The sequence below is a fragment of the Mobula birostris genome, chromosome 7 (assembly GCF_030028105.1).
Source record: "Mobula birostris isolate sMobBir1 chromosome 7, sMobBir1.hap1, whole genome shotgun sequence".
NCBI classification, from domain to species: Eukaryota; Metazoa; Chordata; class Chondrichthyes; order Myliobatiformes; family Myliobatidae; genus Mobula; species Mobula birostris.
In genome coordinates, this window is record NC_092376.1 from 53,033,634 (window position 1) to 53,049,321 (window position 15,688).

At 40.1% G+C, this 15,688-nt stretch overlaps 1 protein-coding gene across 9 annotated transcripts in view; it reads right to left on the minus strand.

The window, feature by feature from the left end:
• Positions 1 to 15,688, minus strand: part of dync2h1 (dynein cytoplasmic 2 heavy chain 1) — a 474,884-nt gene that overhangs the window by 161,348 nt on the left and 297,848 nt on the right. For all 9 annotated transcript variants that reach the window (XM_072263133.1, XM_072263132.1, XM_072263135.1 and 6 more), the window contains 3 exons: positions 9,998 to 10,075; positions 8,526 to 8,657; positions 7,103 to 7,175 (listed from right to left, as the gene is read on the minus strand). In XM_072263133.1, coding sequence (XP_072119234.1) covers positions 7,103 to 7,175; positions 8,526 to 8,657; positions 9,998 to 10,075 — 283 coding nt within the window. The remainder of the gene's footprint in view (positions 1 to 7,102; positions 7,176 to 8,525; positions 8,658 to 9,997; positions 10,076 to 15,688) is intronic.

Consider the following 15,688-nt stretch of genomic DNA (forward strand, 5'->3'; position numbering starts at 1 on the left):
GATTTGCTCTCTGTGGTTTCAAACCATAGAACCATAGAACATTACAGCACAGAAACAGGCCTTTTGGCCCTTCCTGGCTGTGCCAAACCATTTTTTCTGCCTAGTCCCACTGACCTGCACCTAGACTTTCAGGCTTGGAGATGCCAGAAATGGCTGGGAGTGAAAATGAAACAATTTCACTACCTCAGCAAGTTAGGAACCATGAAGAGCCCTTTTTCTGGCTTAAAGACTTATTTGCTGTACACAGTGACCAAAACTATACACAATACTCCCATATGATGGCTTGTAGAACTGCAGCCTCTTGTCCCATCTGTTAAACTCAATACCCAGACTGAATAAGACCATCATGCTAGTTGCCTCCTTCCCCACACTTTCTACCTGTAACAGAACTTGCAGCAAATTATGTACTCATACTCCTTGGTCCTCCTGTTCTCCAACACTCCCCAGGGCCCTACCATTCACTTTCTATAATGGCACAATTGAGAGTATCCTGACTGGCTGCACCACTGCTTATTATGGGAACTGTACTTCCCTCAATTGCAGGACTCTGCAGAGAGCAGTGTGGACAGCCCCGCACATCTGTAGATGTGAGCTTCCCATGATTCCCAAGACAGATGTGTAAAGAGGGCCTGAAGGATCATTGGGGACCCAAGTCACCCCAACCACAAACTGTTCCAGCCGCTACCATCCGAGAAATGGTACCACAGCATAAAAGCCAGAATCAACAGGCTCCAGTACAGCTTCTTCCACCAGGCCATCAGACTGCTTAATTCATGCTGACACATGAATTTCTATGTTATATTGACTGTCCTGTTGTACATATTATTTATTATAAATTGCACATTTAGACAGGGACATAACAAAGATTTTTACTCCTCATGTATGTGAAGGATGTAAGAAATAATGTCAAGTCAATTCAAGTCCTGCCCCGGTTTGACTTCTGAAAATGCAACACCTCACATTCACCTGAATTGATAGCTATTTGGCAATCCTTGGCCCACTTATCTAGCTGATCAAGATCCCCTTGTAATTTTTCATAATTTTCTTCACTATGATATCATCTAGTCTAGTATCAGCTGCAAACCTACTAACTATACCTTATAAATTCTCATCCAGATAATTTTTGTAAACAATGAACAATGCCCCCCTTCTCCCCTCTGACTCACTGGAACCCTGGTTCCCACACTCCTTTTAAACTTGCTAAGTTTAAATTTATTACAATACTGAACTGAAAAATGTATTGGGGTATTAATAGGATTAACAATAACCTTGAAAGCTCTGCTAGTTCAGCACCACCAAAGTCCCAAGCAAGTTGAATAATCACAATTCTTTTCTAATTTTGTAAAGAAAGTTAACATCCTAATACCCATACTTACTGCACAATGCTCTGTATTGCCTAAGCTAGTTCATGAATCAGAATCACATTTATTGTTGCTGTTTTACATGACGTGAAATTTTGCAGTAATAGGCAGTGCAAAAACATAAAATTACTATATATTGCAAAATAAATAAATTATGTAAGAAAAAGGAATAATGAGGTCACATTCATGGTTCATGGACCATTCAGAAATCTACAACATAGCTTTTCTTGTAAATGAAAGGTGTTGTTTCCTTTTGGATTATTAGAATCAGGTTTAATATCACCGGCATAAGTTGTGAAGTTTGTTAAGATATTAAGATCAAATGAAGATTAGAGTGTATACTTTCAGAATCAGCATTTTATAATTTCAGATACTGAAAATTAATGTTGTTTATTTCTCACCATTGAATTTAGTTGTTCTCTATAAGCAAATCCTGCCACACTACATAAAACAATATGCCACTGTTATATAAACTGGTCTAAAAGTAGAATGAACTGTATTTTACAGTACCATTTACTAGCAATCCAATCATTTTCTGAAAATTGCTTTCATCTTCTTTGATGTCAAATATTTTGACTAATGAAGGAAAATTTCAGAATACATTGATGGTAAATGACATTAGAAAGGTGTTGTAATGGTAGAGAGAAATTTGGAAGAAGAATAGGTAAGTATAAGGTTAGTTTATTTAATAATAGCACCATTATTCATTGATACAACTAAACAATGATTGCTTCCTCTGTTCCTTAGCCAAGATTGATCAATTCATCGTTCAGAAGAAAGCATCCTCAAAAAGATGCCACTTAGTACACCGAAATCTACAATGCTGAATACTTTTACTGACCTTTACTTGAAGTTATCTGGGTACCCCATATAACAGTGATGCTTCCTATACTGATAAAGGTGTGTATTCATTTGCTGTGTCCATGTTTGCAGAAACTTACTGCAATATGGTTTCAGAGGATAGAACCGAGCAATCAAGCAATCTGATACAGGACTAGGATGATTGAGTAGTGCAATATAAAATCACCATGACTGTTTCCTGGGTGTTAGGCATTAGGTAAATAGAAATGTGATACAGCCATTCGAAGAATTTTTTTTTTCTGGTCATAAAATTAAGGTGGTTTCTACACTGGACTCCGAACACCATCTATTCTGCTTATTGTTTCTTCTATCTCCAGTACATGGGTGACATAGAGGCATAACACTAATGCTGCATAGTACCAGCAAGCTGGGATCAACTGTGACCTTGGGTACTCTGTGGACATTGCACATTCGCCCTGCGGACATGCACATTCTCCCTGTGATTGCATGGGTTTCCTTCTACTTCTCAAAGGGCTCCTAATAAGTTAATTGATCACGGCAAGTTAGAACTGGTGTATATGGATGGCAGTAGAGTTGGTAGGAATTGATAGGCACTTGAAAAATAAGTTGAAGGGAAATAATTGGGGTATGAGATTGATCAGACAAGTGGCATAATCTTGAATTGCCAACTTCTGTATCAAAAGGAAATACGAGAAATGCTAAAAGTTCATAGAACTGGAAATTTCCCTATTGCTATCTCTAGCTCAGATGAGAAGGCCAGGAATAATGTAGTCTGCCTATACATACAGATGTGCTGCAGTCTGACTGATGTTGCAGAGGTTACCAAATACTTCTTAAAGTAAACATGTACTCCTTGGACAATTGTAGGATTCTAGGACCTGGATTTCTTTGTACAAAAGTCACAAAAAAAAGTGCAGCAAGTATTTGGGGTTTTTGCAAGAGAAATTGAGTACAAGAATAAAAATACCTTACTGCAATTATATAAGACCCCAGGGAGAAAACATTTGGAATGTCCACATATCTGGTGTTCCAGCATCACAAGAGATGGAGCACAAAATAAACGATGGAGTAACTCAGTGGGTCAAAGAATGACATTGCTTGACTGGTCAGTTCCTCTGATAGCTTGTTTTCTGCACAAGGACAATCAAGGGAATAAAACAAGATTCGCCAGATCGTTTCTGTGATTGGCAGTTAGCCCAATCTGGATAAATTAAACAGAATTATTATATAATTCCTTGTATGAAGGAAAGATGGTCTGATTTAACAAAACAAATGCAGATGCAAGAACAATATTTACTCTGCTGCTAAGAGGGCCAAGAACTAAAGATCACTATTATTTATTCTAGAAGATGTGGGAGGTCAGCCACTGAGGGCACTCAAAGCAGAGTTTGATATATTGTTGGATATCAAGAAAATCAGGGATAATGAGGATACTATAGGAAAATAGTAATGAGATAAACGATCAGCAAAGATATTAGATAATCAGGCTCAAAAGGTACAAACAACCCCTTATGGTTATTTTAATGATTTTACTAGTGCTTTACCTATGGCAGATTTTTTTAATCGTTCTTTAACTGCAATTGCTAAACTAAAATTATTTCTGAATCACCAAAACATTAAAAAGTTAATGCAGATTTACATATATTTCGAAAAGCCTTTTGCTTTGTAAACAATTTTATGGTTATATTGGCAGTTTAAATACAGCAAGAATGAGTTAGATACAAAGGAACCCAAATCAAAGGAGGCTATTCAGATTATCAGAATGAATCAGAATCAAGTTTAACATCACTGGCATATGTCATGACATTTGTTGTTTTGAGGCAGCAGTACTTTGCAATAAATAATGATTTAAAAAAACTACAAATTACAATATGAAATATATAAAAAGTATAAATTAAATTTATAGTACAAAAAACTAGTTAAAAAAATAAAAAAATAATGAGGTAGTGTACGTGGGTACAACGTCCATTCAGAAATCTGATGGTGGAGGGGAAGAAGCTGTTCCTGAAATGTTGAGTATAGGTCTTCAGGCTCCTCTACCCTCTCCTTGATGGTAGTAATGAGAAGAGAGCACGCCCTGGGTAATGGGGGTCCTTAACGATGAATGACGCATTTTTGAGGTATCACCTTTTAAAGGTGTCCTCGATGCTGGGTAGGCTAGTGCCCATGATGGAGCTGGCTGAGTTTACAACTTGCTGCAGGTCCTTCTGATCCTGTGCAGTGGCCCTTCCTCACCAGACGGAGTTGCAACCAGTTAGAATGTTTTTCACAGTACACCAGTAGAAATTTGCGACAGACTTTGGTGGCATATCAAGCCTCCTCAGACTCCTAATGAAATATAGCTACTCTCATGCCTTCTTTGTAATTGCATCACTATTGTTGGACTCGGGATAGATCTTCAAAGATATTGACACGTAGGGACTTGAAACTGCTCACTCTTTCCACTGTTGATCATTCCATGAGGACTGGTGGGTGTCCCTTAACTTCCCCTTCCTGAAGTCCACAATCACCTTCTTGGTCTTAATGATGTTGAGTCCAAGGTCACTGTTGAAACACCACTAAACCAGCTGATTTATCTTTACTCCTGTATGCTTCCTCGTCACAATCTGAAATTTTGCCAACAATAGTTGTGTCATCAGCAAATGTATAGATGGTGTTTGAGCAGTCGTGAGTGTAAAGAGAGCACAGCAGTGGCTGAGCACACATCCTTGAGGTAAGTCACTGTTGATTATCAGTGAGGAGGAGGCGTTAATTTGGATCTGCACTGACTATGGTCTCCCGATGAGAAAGTCAAAGATGCAGTTGCAGAGGGCACTGACTATGGTCTCCCGATGAGAAAGTCAAAGATGCAGTTGACAAAGGGCTTTGGAATTTGTTGATTAGTATAATTGTGTTGAACACTGAGCTGTAATCAATAAACAGTAGTTTGACATACAGTACTATGCAAATGTCTGAGGCACATATATAAATAGCTAGGGTGCATCAAACTTTTGCACAGTTCTGTAATAATTTTATGTATAACACTGTACCACTGCCAAAAAAAACAAAAACATATTTCAAGACATTTGTGAATGATGATACGCCTGATTTTGATATGAGTCTCTATAGTGGGCTGAGAGTGGGAAGGGGGCAAGGACAGGGGAATCATAGTTGGGGAAAAAGGGAAGGAAGAGAACGAGCAGGAAGCACCAGAGAGGCATTCTGTAAGGCTCAATAAAGCAATTGTTTGGACTCAAATGACCTCACCTGGTGACTCAGGGCTGGGTGTGTCTGCATCCACACCATCCCAGCACCTGACACTCCCCGTCACTTGTCCCACAACCCTCCTGTGGCGCTTGCCCCTCGCCATTCTCAACATCCTTTGCTCCCGCCAGATTTACAAAATTCTCTCTGTTCCATGTTGACAAATACAGTACTGTGCAAAACTCTTGGGCACTCTAACTATATTTATGTGCCTAAGATTTTTGCACAGTTCTGTAGGTATTGCTACTGTCCAAGGCTGAGTAGAGAGCCAATGACATTTCATCCTCTGTATTCCTCTTGTGGCGATAGGCAAGTTGAATCGGGTCCAGGCCCTTGCTTAGGCAGGAGTTGATTCTCGCCATGACCAAGCTCTCAAAGTACTTTATCACAGTAGGTGTGGGTTTAACTGGGCGATATAGTCACTGAGGCAGCTCACACTGCTCCTCTTGGGCAGTTTTGAAGCAGGAGAGGATCTCCAATTGCAGCAGTGAGAGATTAGAGATGTCCTTGAACATTCCTGCCAGTTGAATCGCACAGGTTTTCAGTGCCCTACCAGGTACACTGTCTGGGTTTGACGCCATGAAAGAGTTCATCCTCTCAAAAGATGTTCTGACATCAGCCTTCAAGGCAGCGATCTCAGGGTCACCAGAAGCGGCAGGGGTTTGCACAAGTGTCGTTCTATTCTCCCTTTCAATGTGTGCATTGAAGGCATTGAGATAATCTGGGAGTGAAGCATCACAACCATTCATGATGCTTGGTTTCGTCTTGTAGGAAGTAATGGCGTGCAAACACTGCCAGAGCTGATATGCATCCAATTCCATCTCTAACTTCAATCGGAATTGTTTTTTGCCCTTAAAATAGCCTTTTGTAGGTCACACCTGGACTTCTTGAATAGTTCTGAACTACCAGTCTGTGATGCCACCCCTAAATATGCTATTTCTGACAGAAGTCACATTCAATTCCCCATTTTTGCTTTCAGCCATTATGCCTTAAGTTCCTCATCCTCAAATTGCTATTCAATTTCCATTCAACATTACCGATGGGAATAACTTACATTGAATTCTCTTGGAAAGACTTCTGGAACCTGATCATTCTTTGAAACTAATTTTCTACTTAACATTTAAAAAACACACAAGTGGGAGCAGAAGTTGGCCATTCAGCCTTTGAAAATAATGGCTGACCTCCACAACGACCATAACCATTGTTTCTCATAAATCCCAGAGATTATGAATCATTGTTTTGAATGAGCATAATGACTAACCCTCTGCAAATCTGTGGGAATAGAATTCCAAAGGTTCACAGATCTCTGAGCAAAGAAACCTCTCCTCATCTCAACCTTAAACAGCCCAACCCTCATTCTTAAATTGTAGCTCCTGAACCTCAACCTAACAAGGGAAATACCTTCCTCCATTTAGCTTGTCAAGTCCTTTAAGAAATTTATAAGCTTTTAATGCCATCTCTTATTCTTCTAAATTCTACTTCTTTTGCCAGCTAATCAATTTTTCTTCACTCAGCCAACCTACTATTCCTGAAGCAAGTCTGGGAAATCTGCACAGCTCTATGGTGAGTACATCCTTTCTCAGGTAAGGAGACCAAGACTATACATAATTTTTAAGTTATAAGAAAAATAGTGAAACACATACTGCCAAATGTTGTTGAATAAATATTATTCTTACCAAGAGCTTTGGATGCAAAAAGAGCCATGGCACTTTGAAGTCTGTCTGGTCTTATTGCTTGAACAACCAGAACCTTTGAAGAAAACAAGCAGTTGTTGATGTACCAGTGTTTTGTGAGAAAGCTGCATGGTGTCAATAGAACTCAGAGATTTATTATAATTGTTAAAAAATACTGTCAATACTGTCAGTCTGAAGCTTTGACCTTTCTCATAGTTTTGCTCCAGCTAAGCTTCCTTAGTGCTGCAAAACATCCCTTGGATACAATTTAGTTTACATCCTAACCCAATACAAGTCTAGAATCTTATCTGTTCATGAAGATTAAGGAATAGTAATATAACGGAATACAGTGGATTCCAGTTGATTGAGCCATCGGTTAATTGGGACAGCCGCTTAATTGGGACAACTCTTAAAGAACAAAAATAAATTGAGAAAGTTGCCAGGATCCCCTTCGTTGACTTGGGACAGTATGCCGTTTAATTGGGATAGGAAACTGTTGCCAGCCAGTTTTTAATAGCGTCACTTGCCCATGTTTGTGTTTAAAAAGCAGTGATTTTTGTTGCTGATAAGTGGCAAGTAAGACAATTCAGAACTGTATTGCTCACTGTGGTTTCAAGCATTGAAGCTTGGAGATGTCAGAAACAGCCAGAAGTGAAAATGAAACAATTTTACTATTTCAACAAGTCAGGATCTATGAAGAATTTGAAGATATCGACAATCATCTTGAATGTTACAATGAAAATGAAGATTTAGAGGGTGCAGTTGAAAGTAGTCCATTATCCGCACTAGGAGTCTGCATTGATTCTGTTCATTTACAGTCAATCAAAATAACACCAGTGTATGATTAGGAACTAATACACCATTTTGTAGTACTGTAGTAGTTTTTGTACTGTTTTAATTTGTTCTCTATTTCATTTCAATATGTAATTTGGTACAGTTGGTACTCAGAGCCTGTGGTATGCGAATTACTGGGTGAATGAGTAGTCTTTGGGGTACTGCAAATCTGTGTCTTTATTGATGCTTTGCTGCATGCTTGAGTGCTTAGTGGGGGGCGCTGATGCTTTTTTGCTGGTGGGAGAGGGGGATTGTTGCTTTGCTGCTGCTTGTGCATGAGAGGGGGGAGCTGGGGGGGCTTTGGGGTTCTACTACTTAACTGTCATTCATCCTTTGGAGCACCCCACTATTTTCGCGGATGTTTGCGAAGCAAAAGAATTTCAAGTGGTATATTGTGTACATTTCTCTGACATTAAATGTACTTTTGAACCTATTAACTAAAATATTAATAGAAATTATCTTCTCTAAATATTTTATTTTCTCACCGTTACATTATCCAAATAAGAAAATTTCCATCCTTTTTAAAGATTCATTAAACAATTCCTTTTTAACAGTATTCTGCAATTACTCTTAAATTAATATGACAACATACCTGTTGGAAAAGGGTGATTCTTCGAGCAATGGATGCTGGGATGTCTTGTTCACAGGTTGAACTTTGAGAAAAATTGAGCCAAAGATCGATATCTTCCAAACAGAGTGTCTGATACAAAGATGGGAAGGTAGTCTAGAAAATAAATAGATGGTTTATAAAAAATACTTTCCAAATACTTTAGAAAAGTACCTTCCCTCAAGCTGTTCAGATCTTTCAGAATCAGATTCCTTCAAGGGAATTGCATTTCCTACCAAGCGTGGCAAACAATTGTTAATATAAAATGACTTGAGGCAGTCTTCTAACTAGTATTAACAGCTTATGAAATCAAATGAGTTCTATAAGCACCAATCTGAGCCCAAATCTTGCTAGGTGATTCTTTCAACTAAATAGCTCCATGTTAAAAGACATGCTTATAATCCATGACTAACTGCCCAGAAGTGGAAAAAAGTTATAACTCCATCATGCTGGACTTTTCCTACAATATGAAGAAACTTGTGGAAAATAAATACTACGAGAATGAATACAACCAGCTACATTTTCTATTCTAATCACAACAAGAGAGAATCTGCAAATGCTGGAAATCCAAGCACCACACACAAGATGCTGGAGGAACTCAGCAGGCCAGGCAGCATCTATGGAAAAGAGTACAGTTGGCGTTTCGGGCCAAGATCCTTCAGTAGGGCCTGCTGAAGGGTCTTAGCCCAAAACGCCAACTGTACTCTTTTCCATAGATGCTGCCTGGCCTGCTGAGTTCCTCCAGCACCTTGTGTGTGTTTCTTACATTTTCTATTCTATACATTTGAAAATTTTCACTGATTCAATCCTAGGTGATGTAAAATATTGTTTACTTAAGCTAACAATTTCCTATGTCATGTGCAGTTTTAAATGATGTTGACTTTAGTTAGCAGTTACTGACAGAAATATCAAAAAGGAGGATCTACTGACAGGCCACCAACCTGAAAAATTAACGTGGTTTCTTTTTCAAAAATTGCTTTTTAGCAAGTTGATTTCCAACATTTGGATGCTTCAACAGGAAGGTATGCTTATGTTTTCACAAAGTTGAAGGGTCGAAGGAGTTACAGATGGGGAGCAGTGAGAGATGCTTATGTTAATACTTTTATATTTACCATATCCAAATCACTTCATAATGTGCAGTTTCTCACATGAAAATTAAATGTTTCAATGTAATTAATATGGATGTGATACCATGATAATATAGAAGATAACCCAGTATTTTCAGAAAATGTCAGCACTTCCTGCTGACCTTGAAAATGACAATACAAAATTGCAACAATCCCTTTGGTTGCAAATTCCCATTTTATGAAGTCTCTGACTTTCAAGCATCAGATCAACAGGATGTTCTCAGGCCCAGCTGTTATGGAGTCATCAATCTAGCTAGGTTCAGAATTACAACTTTGCATAAAAGTACATACATGTAATTGAATTTTCCAAAATTTAATTTTAAAATGTACCTTTAATAGTGTGATTGCTGCAGCCCTCTCTTGATCAATCCAAGATGGAATTGATTCATGCTTAGACTTTTGACTATCCTAAAATAAGGAACAATCAAGTGTCACAGTCATACAATAAAATTAAAATCAGTGAATAATCACAGGCACCTAGAGCATTGATGGAGGCCATTCAGCCCATTACACTTCTGTTAGATTTTAAAACACAAAAATCAGGTATATGTCTCACTGCTTTTAATCTGCTACTCTGCAATTATTTCACCGTCAAACACCTGGCCAATCTACATGTGAACTTCTTTGAGCACTAAAATCAATAACCCCATTGTCCCTTTGGAGCTTAAAGCTGTGATCTCTAGCTAATGAACAACTCCACCCTTAGCAATTTTTATTTACTTACTCTATCAAAATCTCCTTTCTTAAGAATCACTAAAATGTCAGATCTTAGCCTTCTTCTTTTGATTGGGCAGGATCATATAGAAACCAATCAGTTGGTCTCAGTTCATGCCTGCCACCTCATACTTGGGTGGTTGTTGAAGACTGATATCACTGACCCTGCTTGCCCAGGAATCCGGTGATGAGGTCTCTGGACTGCATGACAGCCTTTATTGAGAGCCAAAGTTAGGGTAGAGTTTTATTTCCTGTCAAAGGCAGTGTGACATAAGTTGTAGTTTATAAATGTCTTTCAAAGACATATATAAATTATTACAAGTAATACAATGAACTCTAAAAATTAACAACCCAATATGAATATAGTCTATTAAAACACTTAAAATGCTAAAAACACTAAATTAAAGTGTGATAATAATTTGCCTTCCTCAGTCTTGAGGCTGAGAGTCCCTAGTGAAATGAATGAACTTTCCAGTCCTGCATCAGGTCAGATTGCAATTATGTCCCTACATCACTAGGGGCCTAAATGCTAATGTCCCTCCCGCAAACCTTCTAAATGAACTTCAGAACAGTAATGAATATTTCTGAGCACCATGTATATAATGCCATAAATGCAAAAATTACAACTACCACATATTTTCTGGGCAATTTTATTTTGTATAAAAATTGTTAATTATTCCAAAAATATTTTGTAACCTTACTTACATGGACTCTGATCTAAAAACATGGCCTCCTGTGAATGCAATTTATCATTAGTACCTTGTTTATATAAGCTTCAATATCTGTATTTATACATTTCTAAATTTTCTGCACTGTCATTAAACTCTCTTTCCAGTGGTAGTTTTGTTCTGTTTGGTTTACATTTTCTATCTTCTACCACTTTCTGAACATTCTAACATTTCAAAGTTCTCTGCAAATTACAGCTTGCCAAGCAACCTGTTTGACCTTTTCTAACTTTTCAGCAATTTCCTATACATGCTAAAATGTTACCCCCAATCTCAAGTCTATATTTTATTGTCCTACTTTTGTGGAACAAAGAATTACTCATATCATCTGCTCTCAGGTCAGGCAGAAATGCATTTAGTTCAGTTAATGTTATCTTGAGGTGAGTAGCAAAGCAAGGCATATTTATAGGTGAGCAGAGCCATTTCATGCAGTATACAAACATTCTCTTATTGACACAGAGCCAATCAAGGTGAGCCTCTGCCACCATGAGCCCTGTGTGTGATCACCCTGTGCCTGCAACCCCAACCCTCTCCAGGTCTGGAGGATCCTGAATTGGGGGGAAGGCATGCAATGTATAGCCAAATCAAAGCCACATACCAAAGGCTGGCTATTTCTGCTCTCACATTCATTCTAGGGACCCTTGTGATCTCAGTTACATACAGCCCTTCATTAGTCAATATCAAGAGGTTAATCCTGACCATACCCTTTTTTTCCTAATGTAGTCCAGTGGGAGCCAGGCTGTGCATCCCTCCATTTTTTAGCAGATGATTTAAATGTCCTTTCTACCTCCATTCCAGCATCCTGTTTCCTTTTACTTCACAACCTCAAGGATTAACTTCATTAGCAACAACTAGCAAGCATGTTACTTGTTACACTACTATGCTACTACCACCACTACTCTTCCGTAAGGAATGCCTACTGCCTACTCCAGCACTAAACCACATTTTGGAAAACCTGATCATCTGGCAGTCCTCCTCCTACCTGCACGCAGACTGAGGTACCCATCTGCTTCAAGCAGGCTTCAATTAGAACACACAGGAATGTGGCCATTTGCCTCAATGGCTATTGTCCAGTAGCACTTACATCCATTGTGATAAAGTGCTTTGAAAGCTTGGTGATGATGCTGCATGAGGACCAATTTGGACACCTTCCAATTTGCCTACTGTCACAACAGGTCAACAACAGATGCCATTTCATTGGCTCTTCACTTAACCAAGGGTATTTAAGTTAGAGTTACGGGGGATCAGAAAAGAGAACACCGGAGCACAGTAAGGTGGTTCTGGCGACAGATGTTGTTAAGTCTAAATACAAAGTCAGGAATTGAAAGATTGAGCATGGTGAGACTAATGTAATAAGTTGTGGATATTTCAATGCAAGATGTATTGTCGGAATGGTGGATGAGTTTAGGGTATGGATCAGCATGTGGAATAATGTCATTATAGCCATTAAAGGGACTTGCAGGAGGGGCAGGACTGGCAGCTCAATGTTCCAAGGCTCCGTTGTTTTTAGACGTGATAGTGTAGGAGGGATTAAAGGGGCAGGGGTGGCATTACTAGGAAAGGATAATGTCACAGCAGTGCTCAGACAGGACAGACTGTAGAGTGCAGACTGTTGCAAGAAACATAAGATTGTGATAATAAATAAATTTAACTTTCTACATATTAACCTGGGAATTCCATACTGTAAAAGGGATGGATGGGATGGAGTTTGTCAAATGTGTTCAGGAAAGTTTCCTTAATCAGTATATAGAGGTCCCAACTGAAGAGATTTCGATATTAGATCACCCATTAGAGAATGAGACAGGCTAGGCGACAGAAGTTTGTGTGGGGTAACACTTTGCACATAGTGATCATAATGCCATAAGTTTCAAGATAATTATGGAGAAGGATATGTCTGGTCCTCGGGTTGAGATTCTAAATAGGACGAAGGCAAATTTCGATGGCATCAGAAATGATCTGACAAGCATAGATTGGGACAAGTTGTCTTCTGCCAAAGATGTAGTTGGTAAGTGGTAGGTCTTCAAAAGTGAGATTTTGAGAGTATACAGTTTGTATATTCCTGTCAGAATAAAAGGCAAGAATTGCAGGTTTAAGATATATTGAATGCTTGGTTAAGAAAAAGAAAGAAGATGCATAGCAAGTATAGGTAGATTGAAGCAAATGAGGAACTTGAGGAGTATACGAAATGCAAAAGAACACTTAAGAAGGAAATTAGGAGGGCTAAAAGACAACATGAAATTGCTCTAGCAGACAAGGTAAAGGAGAAGGGCTTCTACAGACATATTACAAGCAAAAGGATAGAAAGGGACAAAATTGGTCCTGTAGAAGATATAAATGGTAATCTATGCATGAGGCTGAAAGAAATGGGGGAGATATTAAACTAACTGTTTGCACCTGTATTTATTCGAAAGATGGACACAGAGTCTATAGAAGTGAGCCAAAGCAGTAATTAGGTCATGCACCATATACTGATTAGAGAGGAGGAGGTGTTTGCTGTCTTGAGGCACATTAGGATGGATAAATCCCCAGTGTCTGACAATGTGTTCCCTCAGACTCTGTGGGAGGCTAGTGCAGAGAGTGCAGGGGCCCTAGAAAAGATATTTAAAGGATCCTTAGCCACAGGTGAGGTACCAGAAGATTCAAGGACAGCTAATGTAGTTCCAATATTTAAGAAAGGCTCTAAGTATAAGCCAGGAAATTACAGGTGAGCCTGATATCAGTAGTGGGTAAATTATTTGAAGGTATTCTAAGGGACCAGATAGATAAGTATTTGGATAAATAGGGACTGATTATTGATAGTCAACATAACATTGTGCCTGGTAGCTCAAATCTAACCAATCTTATAGAGATTTTCAAGGAAGTTACCAGGAAAGTTGATAAAGGCAAGGCAATGATGTAGTCTACATGGACTTCAGCAAGATCTTTTGGCAATGTAGTGCATGGGAGGTTAATCAAGAAGGTTCAATCACTTGAACATTCAAGATAAGGTAGTAAATTGGATTAGACATTGGCTTCATGAGAGAAATCAGAGCGTGGTAGTAGATGGTTGCCTCTCTGACTGGAGGCCTGTGATTAGTGGTGTGCCGCAGGGATCCGTGCTGGGTCCACTATTGTTTCTGATCTATATCAACAATCTGGACAATAGATAATGTGATAAACTGAGTCAGCATACTATCAGATGACACCAAGATTGGGGTGTAGTGGACAGCAAGGAAGAGTATCAAAGCTTGCAGTGGGATCTGGATCAGCTGGAAAAATGGACAGTATATGGTGACATACATGTACTTCGATAATAAATTTATTTTAGGCTTTGAACATTGGTGTCTCACACATGAAAAAATTGACTCCTTGCTAATACCTTTACTCCATTTTTCCTTCACTTACCATGTGCCTTTCAAAATTCTATATATCATATAATATAGCCTCTGGCTACTATCTACACTATCCACCCTATTTATATGTCACACTGGTGGGGGCATTGGGAGCAAGGGTGGACCCAAATGCAAGGCACATCTTGTGAGGTTACTTAGATTTAGTTTATTGTTCAATACCATGAGAGCTAGGCAGGAGCAGGAGTAGCGAACTGGACAAGGATTCAGGACTACGACCAGGCTGGGACCAAGGGTCTGGGCTAGGACTCGGAATCGGCTCCCAGAACTAGAGGAGACATGAAGAGGCTAGGGTATGGACTCCGAGCCCGAGACTGGGCAAGGACCAAGTACCTGGGTCTTGCCTCAGGCTCGGACCCCAGAGCCAGGCATGGACATGACATGGGCTAGGGAGAGGAGGAACATGGGAACACAGAGCCTCGGTCTCGGGAGAGCAGATACATGGAACCATGGACACATACACAGAACACAGAGTCGGGACCCCTCCTTGGGTACAGGACATAGGGCCAGGACTCATGACCCTCCGAGGGGCAACGACAAGACAGCTTGACTTACCCCACGGAGGCAAGGACAAGACAAGACCAACACGAATGAACACCAGACAGTACCTATCTAGCTCCAGCGATGGAACTAGACCGAAGTGCAGGCGGGGGCTGCAGACGAGGGCTAGAGGCGAGAGGAGCAGAGAAGGGATTCAGACAAGGGGGTAGGACAGGAATCACAGACCGCCAGGGCCAGGACTTGACTCAGAACTGGGAAGCCGCCAGGGCCAGGACTTGACTTAGTGCTTGAATGCCGCCAGGGCCAGGACTTGACTTGGTGCTAGAATGCCGCCGGAGCCGGGACTTGACTTGGAGCATGAATGCCACCGGAGCCAGGACTTGACTTGGAGCCTCCGGGTAGTGGTGAGCGCTCGACTCAGCCCAGGAACAGTAGACAGCAGTTCTTGATTCCCTCCAGTGGGTTAACTGACGGTCCCACCTCGGTGAGGAAACTTTGCAGGCTCGGTTTGGCTAGGTAACTGGACAGGGTTGCTCCGGTGAGGAAGGGCGAATTACCGGCACTCGCTTCGGCAGAGACTAGGCTTGCTCCAGCCAGATGACATCGGCACACCGTACCTTGGAAGATTTTGCAGACACTCCTGCGCCGAACGGCTGAAAGCCGGAGACTATAAACTACCGGTTCAGCCGAGC